The following is a 13,984-nucleotide window of genomic DNA, read 5'->3' as shown; positions in this document are numbered from 1 at the left end:
ACCTTTTATCCAAAGTAATTGGGCCAACTTTAAAAATGAATGGGGGACTTCCCTGGTGGCGCAGTGGTTAAGAGTCCACCTGCCAATAGGGAACACGAGTTTGAGCCCTGGTCCGGGAAGATCCCACATGCCACGGAGCAACTAAGCCTGTGTGCCACAACTACTGAGTTTAGAGCCCGCAAGGCACAACTACTGAGCCCATGTGCCACAACTACTGAAGGCCACACGCCTAGAGCTCGTGCTGCGCAACAAGAGAAGCCCATGCACGGCAATGAAGAGTAGCCCCTGCTCGCTGCAACTAGAGAATGCCCTTGCACAGCGACGAAGACCCAACGCAGCCAAAACTAAATTAATTAATTAAAAAAAAAAAAAGAATGGGAGTTTGTTTTGACCCGCCACTATGTTCCCTTTTCTTTAGTAGTATATAGATTTTCCATTTAGTTAATTTTTTTTTTTTAACCCTCGAACACTCTAAGTTACAGTATCACGTTTTCAATAATCGTGGGAACTTCACTGATCTGGGGGGCAGGGAGTCTTCCTCTCAGCATCCCTTGTGACCTCCCATTAACTTAAGGCATTTTTAAAGAGCTTTCTAGTCTTTATCACTTTAAGTAAAAACAGGTTTGTATATAAACTAACTCTGGGCTGCCCTACATATATTACAGGAGAGTCAAAAATCTCTTTTGAGAGAATACCTCAGAGATACTGTGGGTTCAGTTCCAGACCACCATAATACAGCAAATATTAGAGTGAGCCACATGAAGTTTTTGATTGTCCAGTGCATATAGAAATTATGTTTACACTATACTGTAGTCTCTTAAGTGTGCAATAGCATTATGTCTAAAAAAATGTACATACCTTAATTAAAAAATACCTTATGGGTAAAAAATGCCAACATCATTTGATCCTTCAGTCAGCTGTAGCAGTAACATCAAAGATCACTGATCACAGATCATCGTAACAAATACAGTAATAATGGAAAGGTTTAAATATTACCAGAATTACCAAAATGTGACAGACACGATGTGGGCAAATGCTATCGAAAAAATGGGGCCAATAGACTCGATTGACGCACGGTTGCCACAAACCTTCAATTTATAAAAAACACAGTACCTGTGAAGTGGAGTAAAGCTAAGTGCAATACAATGAGGTGTAGCTGTATAGACAAATTCAGGGAGTCCTAAGAAGAAGGTTTAAAATACTTGTTTTCCGGATCTGCAGTGACACTCAGCTAGAAGAGGGAGTCATTCCCCTGGATGAATCAGAATTCCAAAAATTCTTCATGGCTGCCATCGGACAAGGACAAATTTAATAGGGATAAATATAAAATCCATCCTACACCGGGGTCTCAAAAGTCAATTGCCCCAGGGCAGAATAGGGAAGAACAGCTTAACTGCAGCCCTTGTGAATGAGAAGTTTCTGGGTGAGTCAGCACAGAATGTGCTGTGACTTAGAACTAAGCTAATTTGATCTGAGAATGTGATTAAACTTCTGCATTACTGTTTTTTGTTTGGTTTTAGGCAATAAACAGATTTAATTATCTTACATAACTAGAATTATAGAGGTTTGGAATAGGAAAGCAATGTTGCCACCAAAGACCACGTTTCTTTCTTTCCCCTCTGCCATCTTTTTACTATTATTCTTCTTAAAAGACTTATTTTAGAGCAGTTTTAGGTTTAGAGTAAAATTGAGAGGAAGATGCAGAAATTTCCCATATACTCCCTCCCCCCACACATGCATAGCCTCCCACAGCATCAACATCACTCCCAGAATGGTACTTTTTTTTTTAACCAAGGATGAACCTACGTTGACACATCATAATCACCCAAAGTCCATACATTTACCTTCATATGCACTCTCGGGTGCCCCCGCTCTGTACCAGAAGACCCCCCTTGAAGTGTTACATGCGCACTGGAGGCCACATGTTAAGGAGGAGAGTGTCTGTGAAACCATATCACGCAGAGAACATCCGATGGCTCCCGAGGAGGTTTAGTGTGGAGAAGAAGAGATTTCGGTGGACGTCATAGCTGACTTGAGATATTTTAGAAGCTTAATCTGCGTGACTCCAGGGACAGATGAGGGCATAGAGGTGGCAGGCAGTGGGGTTTTGGTACAATCTCAGAAAGAATTTTATGAAAAGTGAGAATTGTTCTCACATAGAGGAGAGCTATCCTGCAAGATGTAATGACTTCTGGGAAACCTCATGAAAGTGACTGTCGTCTTGTGTAGGTTTTTGTGGGATTGAGTTTCTGATGGAATGGTATTAAGATTTGTAGATTCATGAATAATTCCTGGGTAAATGACAGCTCACATTAGGAAGTACAAAGGTAAATATTTGAAAAATTAACTCGTCTCCAGGACCTTCTCCTTTCCTGTGGCAAAGCTACATTCAGAACGGGCAAGTGTAGGGCTTCCCTGGTGGCGCAGTGGTTAAGAATTCGCCTGCCATTGAAGGGGACACGGGTTCAAGCCCTGGTCTGGAAAGACCCCACATGCCACGGAGCAACTAAGCCCGTGTGCCACAACTACTGAGCCTGCGCTCTAGAGCCCGCGCGCCTAGAGCCCGTGCTCCGCAACAAGAGAAGCCACCGCAATGGGAAGCCCAAGCACTGCAATGAAGAGTAGCTCCCGCTCACTGCAACTAGAGAAAGCCCACGCGCAGCAACGAAGACCCAATGCAGCCAAAAATATAACAGATTAAAAACTTAAAAAAAAAAAAAAAAAGCAAGTGTGAATGTTGTGAGGGGCTACATTCCCCTTGGCACATTTGTCCTCCGTCCCCACCAACCAAATGACCTATTTGGCCACCACGTTAGAACTGCACTTCATAAAATTTAGAGTGAATTATCTAATAGCAAGAAAAAGCCTTTGCCAAAAACCGTTTACCAAAGGCTTGGTGCATTTTTCTTTTTAATGGCACATAGCAGCAGCTCCTCCTGATGGCCTCCAGCTATATGCCTCCCCAGTAAGAAACATTATCCTCAGTACATGCTAAGCTACAACAGAATGAGGCAGCAGGGGAAAGCCTATCTGATCACTGCCTTGTGCCTCTTTACAGAAGCTTCTGGCGGAAGAGAGGTTTGTATCCATGGAAACGGACTCTGATGAGAAGCAGCTGCTCAATCAGATCCTGAACACCGTGAAAGTGACGCCTTCCCTCCACGAAGACCTGCAGGTGGAAGTGATGAAGGTGGGTTGGACGCGGCTCCCGGTTTGCGTCACTGGGACGGGAACAAACGCTGATGCTCCCGCCCTCATTGTTATCCTGAAAATGCCTCCGCGCGGTTGTTTGGAATACATGGTTATTATCCTCGCTTAGGATGCCCTAGAATAACCTTGATCGTTGAACGGAAATGACAACGATCATTTCTGTTCAACGTAAGTAAAAAGGTACGATTTCAATAAATCCGTAAGATTTTTGGCCTCATCTTGCGTATCAAATGTTGTTAGCAAATGTTTTTGTGACCGTTTGAGAGAATGTATGTGAGTAGTTGCAGCTTGGGGTAGATCTGATCATTCTAGGCATTCTGCCTGCCTGTATATGGTAAAACAAAGACCTAATGATGTTTTGACATATACTAAGGTTATAGAATAGTCACTTTAAGGGAAGGGAGACCATCCTTGGGAGCCATATCAGAATCACAGCTTTATTTCCGTCCTCAAGTTATGTGAACCTTATCTCCCACATGGGATAGCGTCTCTGCCATCCCTTTCCCCCCTTTTTTCCCTCCTGTGAGTGAACAGTGAGTTGGGCAGAAAAGGATGGAAATCTCTATCCCAGAACAGCACCTTGGTCAGAGTAACACAGCTGGAACCCATGAGGTGGCTTTTGATCACGTCATCTGTCCATTTCCTCCCTAGAGGAGTGTGTGTAGAGAAATGTGTAAGAGTAGTTGCTGTCATATAATGGTTGATTTCTTCCTGGAAATGCACTGAAGGATTTTTATCTTCGATAGGAGATGTCACTTTTCCAGCTTTCAGTTTCTCCATTGAGAAGAGAAAAGATCAACTTCAATCATGACATTGTCTTAATGCCCTGCGTCTCCCCCTAGCCCTGTTGGTAGGTAATTTAGGGTAGTGATTAAGAGCTCAGACTTGGAAGCCAGCCTGTCTGGCTTTGAATACTTACTCACTTCTAGTTGGATTTCCTTGGACAGATTCCTGCACCACTCTGTGCTTTGGTCTCCTCATCTGGAGAAAGGGGGAAATAGAAGCACCTCCCCAATAGGACTATGGTGAGGATTAAGTGAGGTGCTAGTTGTAAGGAATTTAGCACAGTATCTGGCCCAAAGCAAGTGCTTTAGAAGTGTTGTACATTACTATTTCTATTCCTACTACTTCTGCTACCACTACGTACTGCTGCTGAGTCATAATCTCAGTGGGTGGGTCTAGGAATATTGTTCTACACAGTAAGCACTGAGAATCTCTGAGCTAGCTGATCTTTAAGCTCTCATTGACTTTAACTCTCTTTGATTCTGGAATATCCAGTTTTGCCTTATCCTTTGACATACATTGGGCAGCTGTGCGTTCCTAGGAACCGAAGAGTAACTGCCTCTTAGATTTGTTTTACTTTTCTGCTACCTCTGTGCCACCATTGAGAGAGGCAAGGCCGACTGCCATATTCATCGCTTTTATGACTTTCAAGTCTAGCCTGTTGATCCTTCTTCCACTAATAGGTCTCCAAATACTGGAGGTTGAGTGTTGATGTCATACTAAGAGACACACCTTACAGATTTCATACTATTCTGGAAATTCTCCCAGGAATACAGCTTTTCATGGAAAATAGGAATTTGTATTAAAAATTAAAATGAGAAAGTACCTGTTCTTCTAGGAGCTATGGCAGGATGTTTAATGGTTATGTCAACAGAAACACCTGTTTTAAAAACTTACACTTGCTTTCTAATTCCAGCCCAGTGGTGCCTTCTGCTAGCCTTGCTGAGGACAGGAGTTGACACATGTTAGCTCTGCTGGAAATCCTGGAAAGCCTGTCTTAATGGACTTTCTAATGATACTATACTAGACTGTGGTACTTGTAGTTAATGTCTGGGAATAGACCAGACATTGTCAGAAAAAAAGAAAAACAATAATCTGGGCTGCCATTCTTCATAATTAGATATCCAAAAGATATTTAAAACATAAGGGCCTTTGGTACATGCTACTGTTTTTAAACATTTAAACATTGTTGGTATTGGGGAAAAAGTATTTCAATTCACGATAAACCTAGCCTTAACATAGTTTTTTTGTAGTATACTTTTATTTTAGACAAACATTTTTGGCCAAGCAGCTAGGAAATTAATGATGAGAAAACTGTACTTTACAGTAATACTATTATTATTATTTTTAACATCTTTATTGGAGTATAATTGCTTTACAATGGGGTGTTTGTTTCTGCTTTATAACAAAGTGAATCAGTTATACATATACATATGTCCCCATATCTCTTCCCTCTTGCATCTCCCTCGCTCCCACCCTCCCTATCCCACCCCTCTAGGTTGTCACAAAGCACCGAGCTGATCTCCCTGTGCTATGCGGTTGCTTCCCACTAGCTATCTATTTATGTTTGGTGTGTATGTATGTCCATGTCACTCTCTCACTTTGTCCCAGCTTACCCTTCACCCCCCTTATCCTCAAGTCCATTCTCTAGTAGGTCTGCATCTTTATTCCCATCTTGCCCCTAGGTTCTTCACGACCATTTTTTCCCTTAGATTCCATCTATATGTGTTAGCATACGGTATTTGTTTTTCTCTTTCTGACTTGCTTCACTCTGTATGACAGTATCTAGGTCCATCCACTTCACTACAAATAACTCAGTTTCATTCCTTTTTATGGCCGAGTAATATTCCATTGTATATACGTGCCACATCTTCTTTATCCATTCATCTGTTGATAGATACTTTGGTTGCTTCCATGTCCTGGCTATTGTAAATAGAGCTGCATTGAACATTTTGGTACATGACTCTTTTTGAATTATGGTTTTCTCAGGGTATATGCCCAGTAGTGGGATTGCTGGGTTGTATGGTAGTTCTATTTTTAGTTTTTTAAGGAACGTCCATTACTGTTCTCCATAGTGGCTGTATCACTTTACATTCCCACCAACAGTGCAAGAGGGTTCCCTTTTCTCCACACCCTCTCCAGCATTTACTGTTTGTACATTTTTTGATGATAGCCACTCTGACCCCTGTGAGGTGATATCTCATTGTAGTTTTGATTTGCATTTCTCTAATGTTTAATGACGTTGAACATTCTTTCATATGTCTGTTGGCAATCTGTATATCTTTGGAGAAATGTCTATTTAGGTCTCCTGCCCATTTTTGCATTCGGTTGTTTATTTTCTTGATATTGAGATGCATGAGCTGCTTGTAAATTTTGGAGATTAATCCTTTGTCAGTTGCTTCATTTGCAAATATTTTCTCCCATTCTGAGGGTTGTCATTTCATCTTTTTTATGGTTTCCTTTGCTGTGCAAAAGCTTTTAAGTTTCATTCGGTCCCATTTGTTTATTTTTGTTTTTATTTCCATTTCTCTAGGAGGTGGGTCACAAAGGATCTTGCTGTGATTTTTGTCATAGAGTGTTCTGCTTATGTTTTCCTCTAAGAGTTTGATGGTGTCTGGCCTTAAATTTAGGTCTTTAATCCATTTTGAGTTTATTTTTGTGTATGGTGTTAGGGAGTGTTCTAATTTCATTCTTTTACATATAGCTGTCCAGTTTTCCCAGCACCACTTATTGAAGAGGCTGTCTTTTCTCCACTGTATATTCTTGCCTCCTTTATCAAAGATAAGGTGACCATATGTGTGTGGGTTTATCTCTGGGCTTTCTATCCTGTTCCATTGATCTATATTTCTGTTTTTGTGCCAATACCATACTGTCTTGATTACTGTAGCTTTGTAGTATAGTCTGAAGTCAGGGAGTCTGAGTCCTCCAGCTCCATTTTTCGTTCTCAGGGTTGCTTTGGCTATTCGAGGTCTTTTGTGTTTCCATACAAATTGCAAAATTTTTTGTTCTAGTTCTGTGAAAAATGTCAGTGGTAGTTTGATAGGGATTGCATTGAATCTGTAGATTGCTTTCGGTAGTAGAGTCATTTTCACAATGTTGATTCTTCCAATCCAAGTACATGGTATATCTCTCCATCAATTTGTATCATCTTTAATTGCTTTCATCAGTGTCTTATAATTTTCTGCATACAGGTACTTTGTCTCCTTAGGTAAGTTTATTCCTAGATATTTTATCCTTTGTGTTGCAGTGGTAAATGGGAATGTTTTCTTAATTTCACTTTCAGATTTTTCATCATTAGTGTATAGGAATGCCAGAGATTTCTGTGCATTAATTTTGTATCCTGCAACTTTCCCCAAATCATTGTTTAGCTCTAGTAGTTTTCTGGTAGCATCTTTAGGTTTCTCTATGTGTAGTATCATGTCATCTGCAAACAGTGACAGCTTTATTTCTTCTTTCCCAATTTGGATTCCTTTTATTTCTTTTTCTTCTCTGATTGCCGTGGCTAAAACTTCCAAAACTATGTTGAATAATAGTGGTGAGGTGGGCAACCTTGTCTTGCTCCTGATCTTAGTGGAAATGGTTTTGGTTTTTCACCACTGAGGACGATGTTGGCTGTGGGTTTATCATATATGGCCTTTAATATGTTGAGGAAAGTTCCCTCTCTGCCTACTTTCTGGAGGGTTTTCATCATAAATGGGTGTTGAATTTTGTCGAAAGCTTTCTCTGCATCTATTGAGATGATCATATGGTTTTTCTCCTTCAATTTGTTAATATGTGTAGCATGTTGATTGATTTGCATATATTGAAGAATCCTTGCGTTCCTGGGATAAACCCCACTTGATCATAGTGTATGATCCTTTTGATGTGCTGTTGGATTCTGTTTGCTAGTATTTTGTTGAGAATTTTTGCATCTATGTTCATCAGTGATATTGGCCTGTAGTTTTCTTTCTTTGTGACATCTTTGTGTGGTTTTGGTATCAGTGTGATGGTGGCCTTGTAGAATGAGTTTGGGAGTGACCTGCCCTCTGCCATATTTTGGAAGAGTTTGAGAAGGATACGTGTTAGCTCTTCTCTAAATGTTTGATAGAATTCGCCTGTGAAGCCATCTGGTCCTGGGCTTTTGTTTGTTGGAAGATTTTTAATCACAGTTTCAGTTTCAGTGCTTGTGATTGGTCTGTTCATATTTTCTATTTCTTCCTGGTTCAGTCTTGGCAGGTTGTGCATTTCTAAGAATTTGTCCATTTCTTCCAGGTTGTCCATTTTATTGGCATAGAGTTGCTTGTAGTAATCTCTCCTGATCCTTTGTATTTCTGCAGTGTCAGTTGTTACTTCTCCTTTTTCATTTCTAATTCTATTGATTTGAATCTTCTCCCTTTTTTTCTTGATGAGTCTGGCTAATGGTATATCAATTTTGTTTATCTTCTCAAAGAACCAGCTTTTAGTTTTATTGATCTTTGCTATCATTTCCTTCTTTTCTTTTTCATTTATTTCTGATCTTTATGATTTCTTTTCTTCTGCTAACTTGGGGGTTTTTTTGTTCTTCTTTCTCTAATTGCTTTAGGTGTAAGGTTAGGTTGTTTATTTGAGATGTTTCTTTTTTCTTAAGGTAGGATTGTATTGCTATAAACTTCCTTCTTAGACTGCTTTTGCTGCATCCCATACTTTTTGGATGCTTGTGTCTTCATTGTCATTTGTCTCTAGGTATTTTTTGATTTCCTCTTTGATTCCTTCAGTGAGTTCTTGGTTATTTAGTAATGTATTGTTTAGCCTCCATATGTTTGTGTTTTTTACGTTTTTTTCCCTGTAATTCATTTCTAATCTCATAGCGTTGTGGTCAGAAGATATGCTTGATATGATTTCGATTTTCTTAAATTTAGTGAGGCTTGATTTGTGACCCAAGATGTGATCTATCCTGGAGAATGTTCCATGCACACTTGAGAAGAAAGTGTAATCTGCTGTTTTTGGATGGAATGTCCTATAAATATCAATTAAATCTATCTGGTCTATTGTGTCATTTAAAGCTTCTGTTTTCTTATTCATTTTCATTTTGGATGATCTGTCCATTGGTGAAAGTGGGGTGTTAAAGTCCCCTACTATGATTGTATTACTGTCGATTTCCCCTTTTATGGCTATTAGTATTTGCCTTATGTATTGAGGTGCTCCTGTGTTGGGTGCATAAATATTTACAATTGTTATATCTTCTTCTTGGATCGATCCCTTGATCATTATGTAGTGTCCTTCTTTGTTTCTTCTAATAGTCTTTGTTTTAAAGTCTATTTTGTGTGATATGAGAATTGCTACTCCAGCTTTCTTTTGATTTCCATTTGCATGGACTATCTTTTTCCATCCCCTCACTTTCAGTCTGTATGTGTCCCTAGGTCTGAAGTGGGTCTCTTGTAAACATCATGTATATGGGTCTTGATTTTGTATCCATTCATCCAATCTGTGTCTTTTGGTTGCAGCATTTAATCCATTTACATTTAAGGTAATTATTGATATGTATGTTCCCATTACCATTTTCTTAATTGTTTTGGGTTTATTACTGTAGGTCTTTTCCTTCTCTTGTGTTCCTGCCTAGAGAAGTTCCTTTAGCATTTGTTGTAAAGCTGGTTTGGCGGTGCTGAATTCTGTTAGCTTTTGCTTGTTTGGAAAGGTTTTAATTTCTCCATCAAATCTGAATGAGATCCTTGCTGGGTAGAGTACTCTTGGTTGTAGGTTTTTCTCCTTCATCACTTTAAATATGTCCTGCCACTCCCTTCTGGCTTGCAGAGTTTCTGCTGAAAGATCAGCTGTTAACCTTATGGGGATTCCCTTTTGTGTTATTTTTCCCTTGCTGCTCTTAATATTTGTTCTTTGTATTTAATTTTTGATAGTTTGATGATATGTGTCTTGGCATGTTTCTCCTTGGATTTATCCTGTATGGGACTCTCTGTGCTTCCTGGACTTGATTAACTATTTCCTTTCCCATATTAGGGAAGTTTTCAACTATAATCTCTTCAAATATTTTCTCAGTCCCTTTTTCTCTTCTTCTTTTGGGACCCCTATAATTCGAATGTTGGTGTGTTTAATGTTGTCCCAGAGGTCTCTGAGACTGTCCTCAATTCTTTTCATTCTTTTTTCTTTATTCTGCTCTGCAGTAGTTATTTCCACTATTTTATCTGCCAGGTCACTTATCCATTCTTCTGCCTCAGTTATTCTGCTATTGATCCCTTCTAGAGAATTTTTAATTTCGTTTATTGTGTTGTTCATCACTGTTTGTTAGGTGTTTAGTTCTTATAGATCCCTGTTAAACATTTCTTTCATTTTCTCCATTCTATTTCCAAGATTTTGGATCATCTTTACTATAATTATTCTGAATTCTTCCTCAGGTAGACTGCCTATTTTTTCTTCATTTGTTGGGTCTGGTAGGTTTTTGCCTTGCTCCTTCATCTGCTGTGTGTTTCTCTGTCTTCTCATTTTGCTTAACTTACTGTGTTTGGGGTCTCCTTTTCACAGGCTCCATGTTCGTAGTTCCTGTTGTTTTTGGTGTCTGTCCCCAGTGGCTAAGGTTGATTCAGTGGGTTGTGTAGGCTTCCTGGTGGAGGGGACTAGTGCCTGTGTTCTGGTGGATGAGGCTGGATCTTGTCTTTCTGATGGGCATGTCCACGTCTGGTGGTGTGTTATGGGGTGTCTGTGGCCTTATTATGATTTTAGGCAGCCTCTGTGCTAATGGGTGGGGTTGTGTTCCTGCTTTGCTAGTTGTTTGGCATGGGGTGTCCAGCACTGTAGCTTGCTGGTCGTTGATTGGAGCTGGGTCTTGGCGTTGAGATGGAGATCTCTGCGAGATTTTCACCGTTTGATATTACGTGGAGCTGGGAGGTCTCTTGTGGACCAGTGTCCTGAACGTGGCTCTCCCACCTCAGTGGCACAGCCCTGACGCCTGGCTGTAGCACCAAGAGCCTGTCCTCCGCACGGCTCAGAATAAAAGGGAGGGAAAAAAGAAAAAAAAGAAAGAAGATAAAATAAAGTAAAATAAAATAATATATAGTTATTAAAATAAAAAATAATTATTAAGAAAAAAATATTTTTAAGTAATAAAAAAAAGGACAGATCCCGAGGACAAATTGTGAAAGCAAAGCTGTATAGGCAAAATCACACACAGAAGCATACACATACACACTCACAAAAAGAGAAAAAGGGGGAAAAAAGTATATATATATATATATATCGTTGCTCCCAAAGTCCAGCGCCTCAATTTGGGATGATCCGTTGTCTATTCATGTATTCCGCAGATACAGGGTACGTCAAGTTGATTGTGGAGATTTAATCCGCTGCTCCTGAGGCTGCTGGGAGAGATTTCCCTTTCTCTTCTTTGTTTGCACAGCTCCCGGGGTTCAGGTTTGGATTTGGCCCCTCCTCTGCGTGTAGGTCGCCTGAAGGCATCTGTTCTTCGCTCAGACAGGACGGGGTTAAAGGAGCGGCTGATTCGGGGGCTCTGGCTCACTCAGGCTGGGGGAGGGAGGAATACGGATGTGGCGACGTAGGCCAGCATGACGTTGCACCAGCCTGAGGCGCGCTGTGCGTTCTCCCAGGGAAGTTGTCCCAGGATCACGGGACCCTGGCAGTGGCGGGCTGCACATGCTCCCCAGAAGGGGGTTGTGGATAGTGACCTGTGCTCGCACCCAGGCTTCTTGGTGGAGGCAGCAGCAGCCTTAGCGTCTCATGGCCGTCTCTGGGGTCCGCGCTTTTAGCCGCGGCTCGCACCCGTCTTTGGAGCTTCTTTAAGCAGCGCTCTTAATCCCCTCTCCTCGCGCATCAGGAAACAAAGAGGGAAGAAAAAGTCTCTTGCCTCTTCGGCAACTCCAGACTTTTCCCGGACTCCCTCCCGGCCAGTCGTGGCGCACTAACCCTTTCAGGCTATGTTCACACCGCCAACCCCAGTCATCTCCGTGGGATCTGACCTCCAAAGCCCGAGCCTCAGCTCCCAGCCCACGCCCGTCCCGGCAGGTGAGCAGACAAGCCTCGGGCTGGTGAGTGCTGGTCGGCACCGATCCTCTGTGCGGGAATCTCTCCGCTTATGCCCTCCGCGCCCCTGTGGCTGCACTCTCCTCCGTGGCTCCGAAGCTTCCCCCTCTGCCACCCGCAGTCTCCGCCCGCGAAGGGGCTTCCTAGTGTGCGGAAACCTTTCCTCCTTCACGGCTCCCTCCCACTGGTGCAGGTCCCGTCCCTATCCTTTTGTCTCTGTTTATTCTTTTCTTTTGCCCTACCCAGGTACATGGGGACTTTCTTGCCTTTTGGGAGGCCTGAGGTCTTCTGCCAGCGTTCAGTAGGTGTTCTGTAGGAGTTGTTCCACGTGTAGATGTATTTCTGATGTATTTGTGGGGAGGAGGGTGATCACCACATCTTACTCTTCCTCCATCTTGAAGCTCTCTCTCCAGTAATATTATTATTAACATCAGATGAAACTTTGGAGTTGGTGGTCTGACTGTGATAACCCACAAGTGAGGGCTCCATGATTATTTCCGATTTCTGAGATTTAAATTACTCATTTGGGCCTAAAGATATACACAACTTATAGCATATGGGGCTTAGAAATACGTTTTATACCCTTTCTCCATGCGTGAGGAATTTGTATACCAACTTTAGTCATCTTCAGATGTGTGCACCCTTTTATCTTATAATTTTGTAATGCTTGTGATGACCCGAGTAAAAACTTTAAAATAAGTCCTTGTTTTGCTAATATCATTACATTAAAATGCTTTTACCACTCTTCCTCCCAGAAATTACACACACACACACACACACACACACACACACACACACGCATAATATGCATATATAGAGAGAGACAGAGAGAATATGAATTGGATGAGTCCTCAGATGGAAAGACTGGATTCCCATTATATATGAAGGGTATATTAATTTATTCTTGGTGCTTTTATGTAACTTATTCTGATAATAAATTATCTAAACTAGATATTTCTTGTAAAAATTTTCTAGTCATTTTATAGAAATATATTGTAGGAAAATCTTTTAAAATGTTATGTGGTAGACATTTTCAAATGTTGGTCTGAGTATACTATTCAGGAGAGATAAAGCCACACCCTGCAGTTTTTATTTATGTCTCTCCAGCCATGGCATAGTACATTTTTATGACAAATCCTACGTGCTGTTTTTCAAAAAGCTGTATTGTACATTTTACTCACATGTTGCTATCTGCTAGTGTTTATAAACATGAGAAATTGAGCCATGTCACATTCTTAGACGTGTTGTAGCAATTGTATTAAATTCCTGGGGAGAAAATAACATGGTTCCCTCTTTTAGAGATTTTCCTGAGATTAAACAGAAAGTAGCTAATAATGAAACCCAAGATTTTGATGGTAGTGTTCTCATTAAGAAAGAAGGCCCTAGAATTTCAATTGGAGGGTTAAAAAATGTCAATGATACTTGCTTCTGACAAATTCAGTAGGGGTGAGGTTAGATCACTTAGTTATGCTGTCTAACAGGAGGGGGAGAAAAGGCAACTTTGATTTATTGAAATGGCTGTGGAACCCAAATAAAAATTTAACCGCTGAGCAAGTAGAGTGTCAGAACTGTAGATAATGAGGAAGAAGGTTTCTCTGAAGATGCATTACCTTTGAAATGGATTAGTAGATGGCAGGGAGCCACTTAATATTTAGGTTAAATACTTGTTCGCTTTGGTAACGTTTTTCCCGTGGTGTGCGCCATTTCCGTAAATGCCATGCAGACTTCATAGGAGCCAGGTACATAACTAATGACACCTGACTAGAGCAATTAGGACTTTTTTTCTCTTTCTTTCTGATGGATAATCTTTAGTGATGTTATTAACTGATACAGCTGGCTGACTCTTCAAAGAAAGGAGGGAATTGCGGCTGGCCTTCTGCCTCTGTAAGCATGTTAGAGATGTGAGCATCCTGTCTGGGGAGGGCAGCTGGCTTTGTTGGTAAGGAAGGATATGACGCTGGATGCTGAGCAAGCATTTGCTGAGCGT

The 13,984-nt window shown here is 41.0% G+C and overlaps 1 protein-coding gene across 1 annotated transcript in view; it reads left to right on the top strand.

The window, feature by feature from the left end:
* The window catches only part of ARFGEF3 (ARFGEF family member 3), a gene marked incomplete at both ends in the record, with an annotated part of 181,862 nt that overhangs the window by 44,507 nt on the left and 123,371 nt on the right, over positions 1-13,984 (top strand). The window contains one exon of the mRNA XM_082855540.1: positions 3,059-3,190. Within this exon, the coding sequence (XP_082711666.1) occupies positions 3,059-3,190 (132 nt within the window). The remainder of the gene's footprint in view (positions 1-3,058; positions 3,191-13,984) is intronic.

Source organism: Leucopleurus acutus (genome assembly GCF_964270905.1).
Source record: "Leucopleurus acutus genome assembly, chromosome: 15".
NCBI classification, from domain to species: domain Eukaryota; kingdom Metazoa; phylum Chordata; class Mammalia; order Artiodactyla; family Delphinidae; genus Leucopleurus; species Leucopleurus acutus.
The sequence above is the reverse complement of the archived record's forward strand: the minus strand, read 5'-3'. Positions and strand labels throughout refer to the sequence as shown.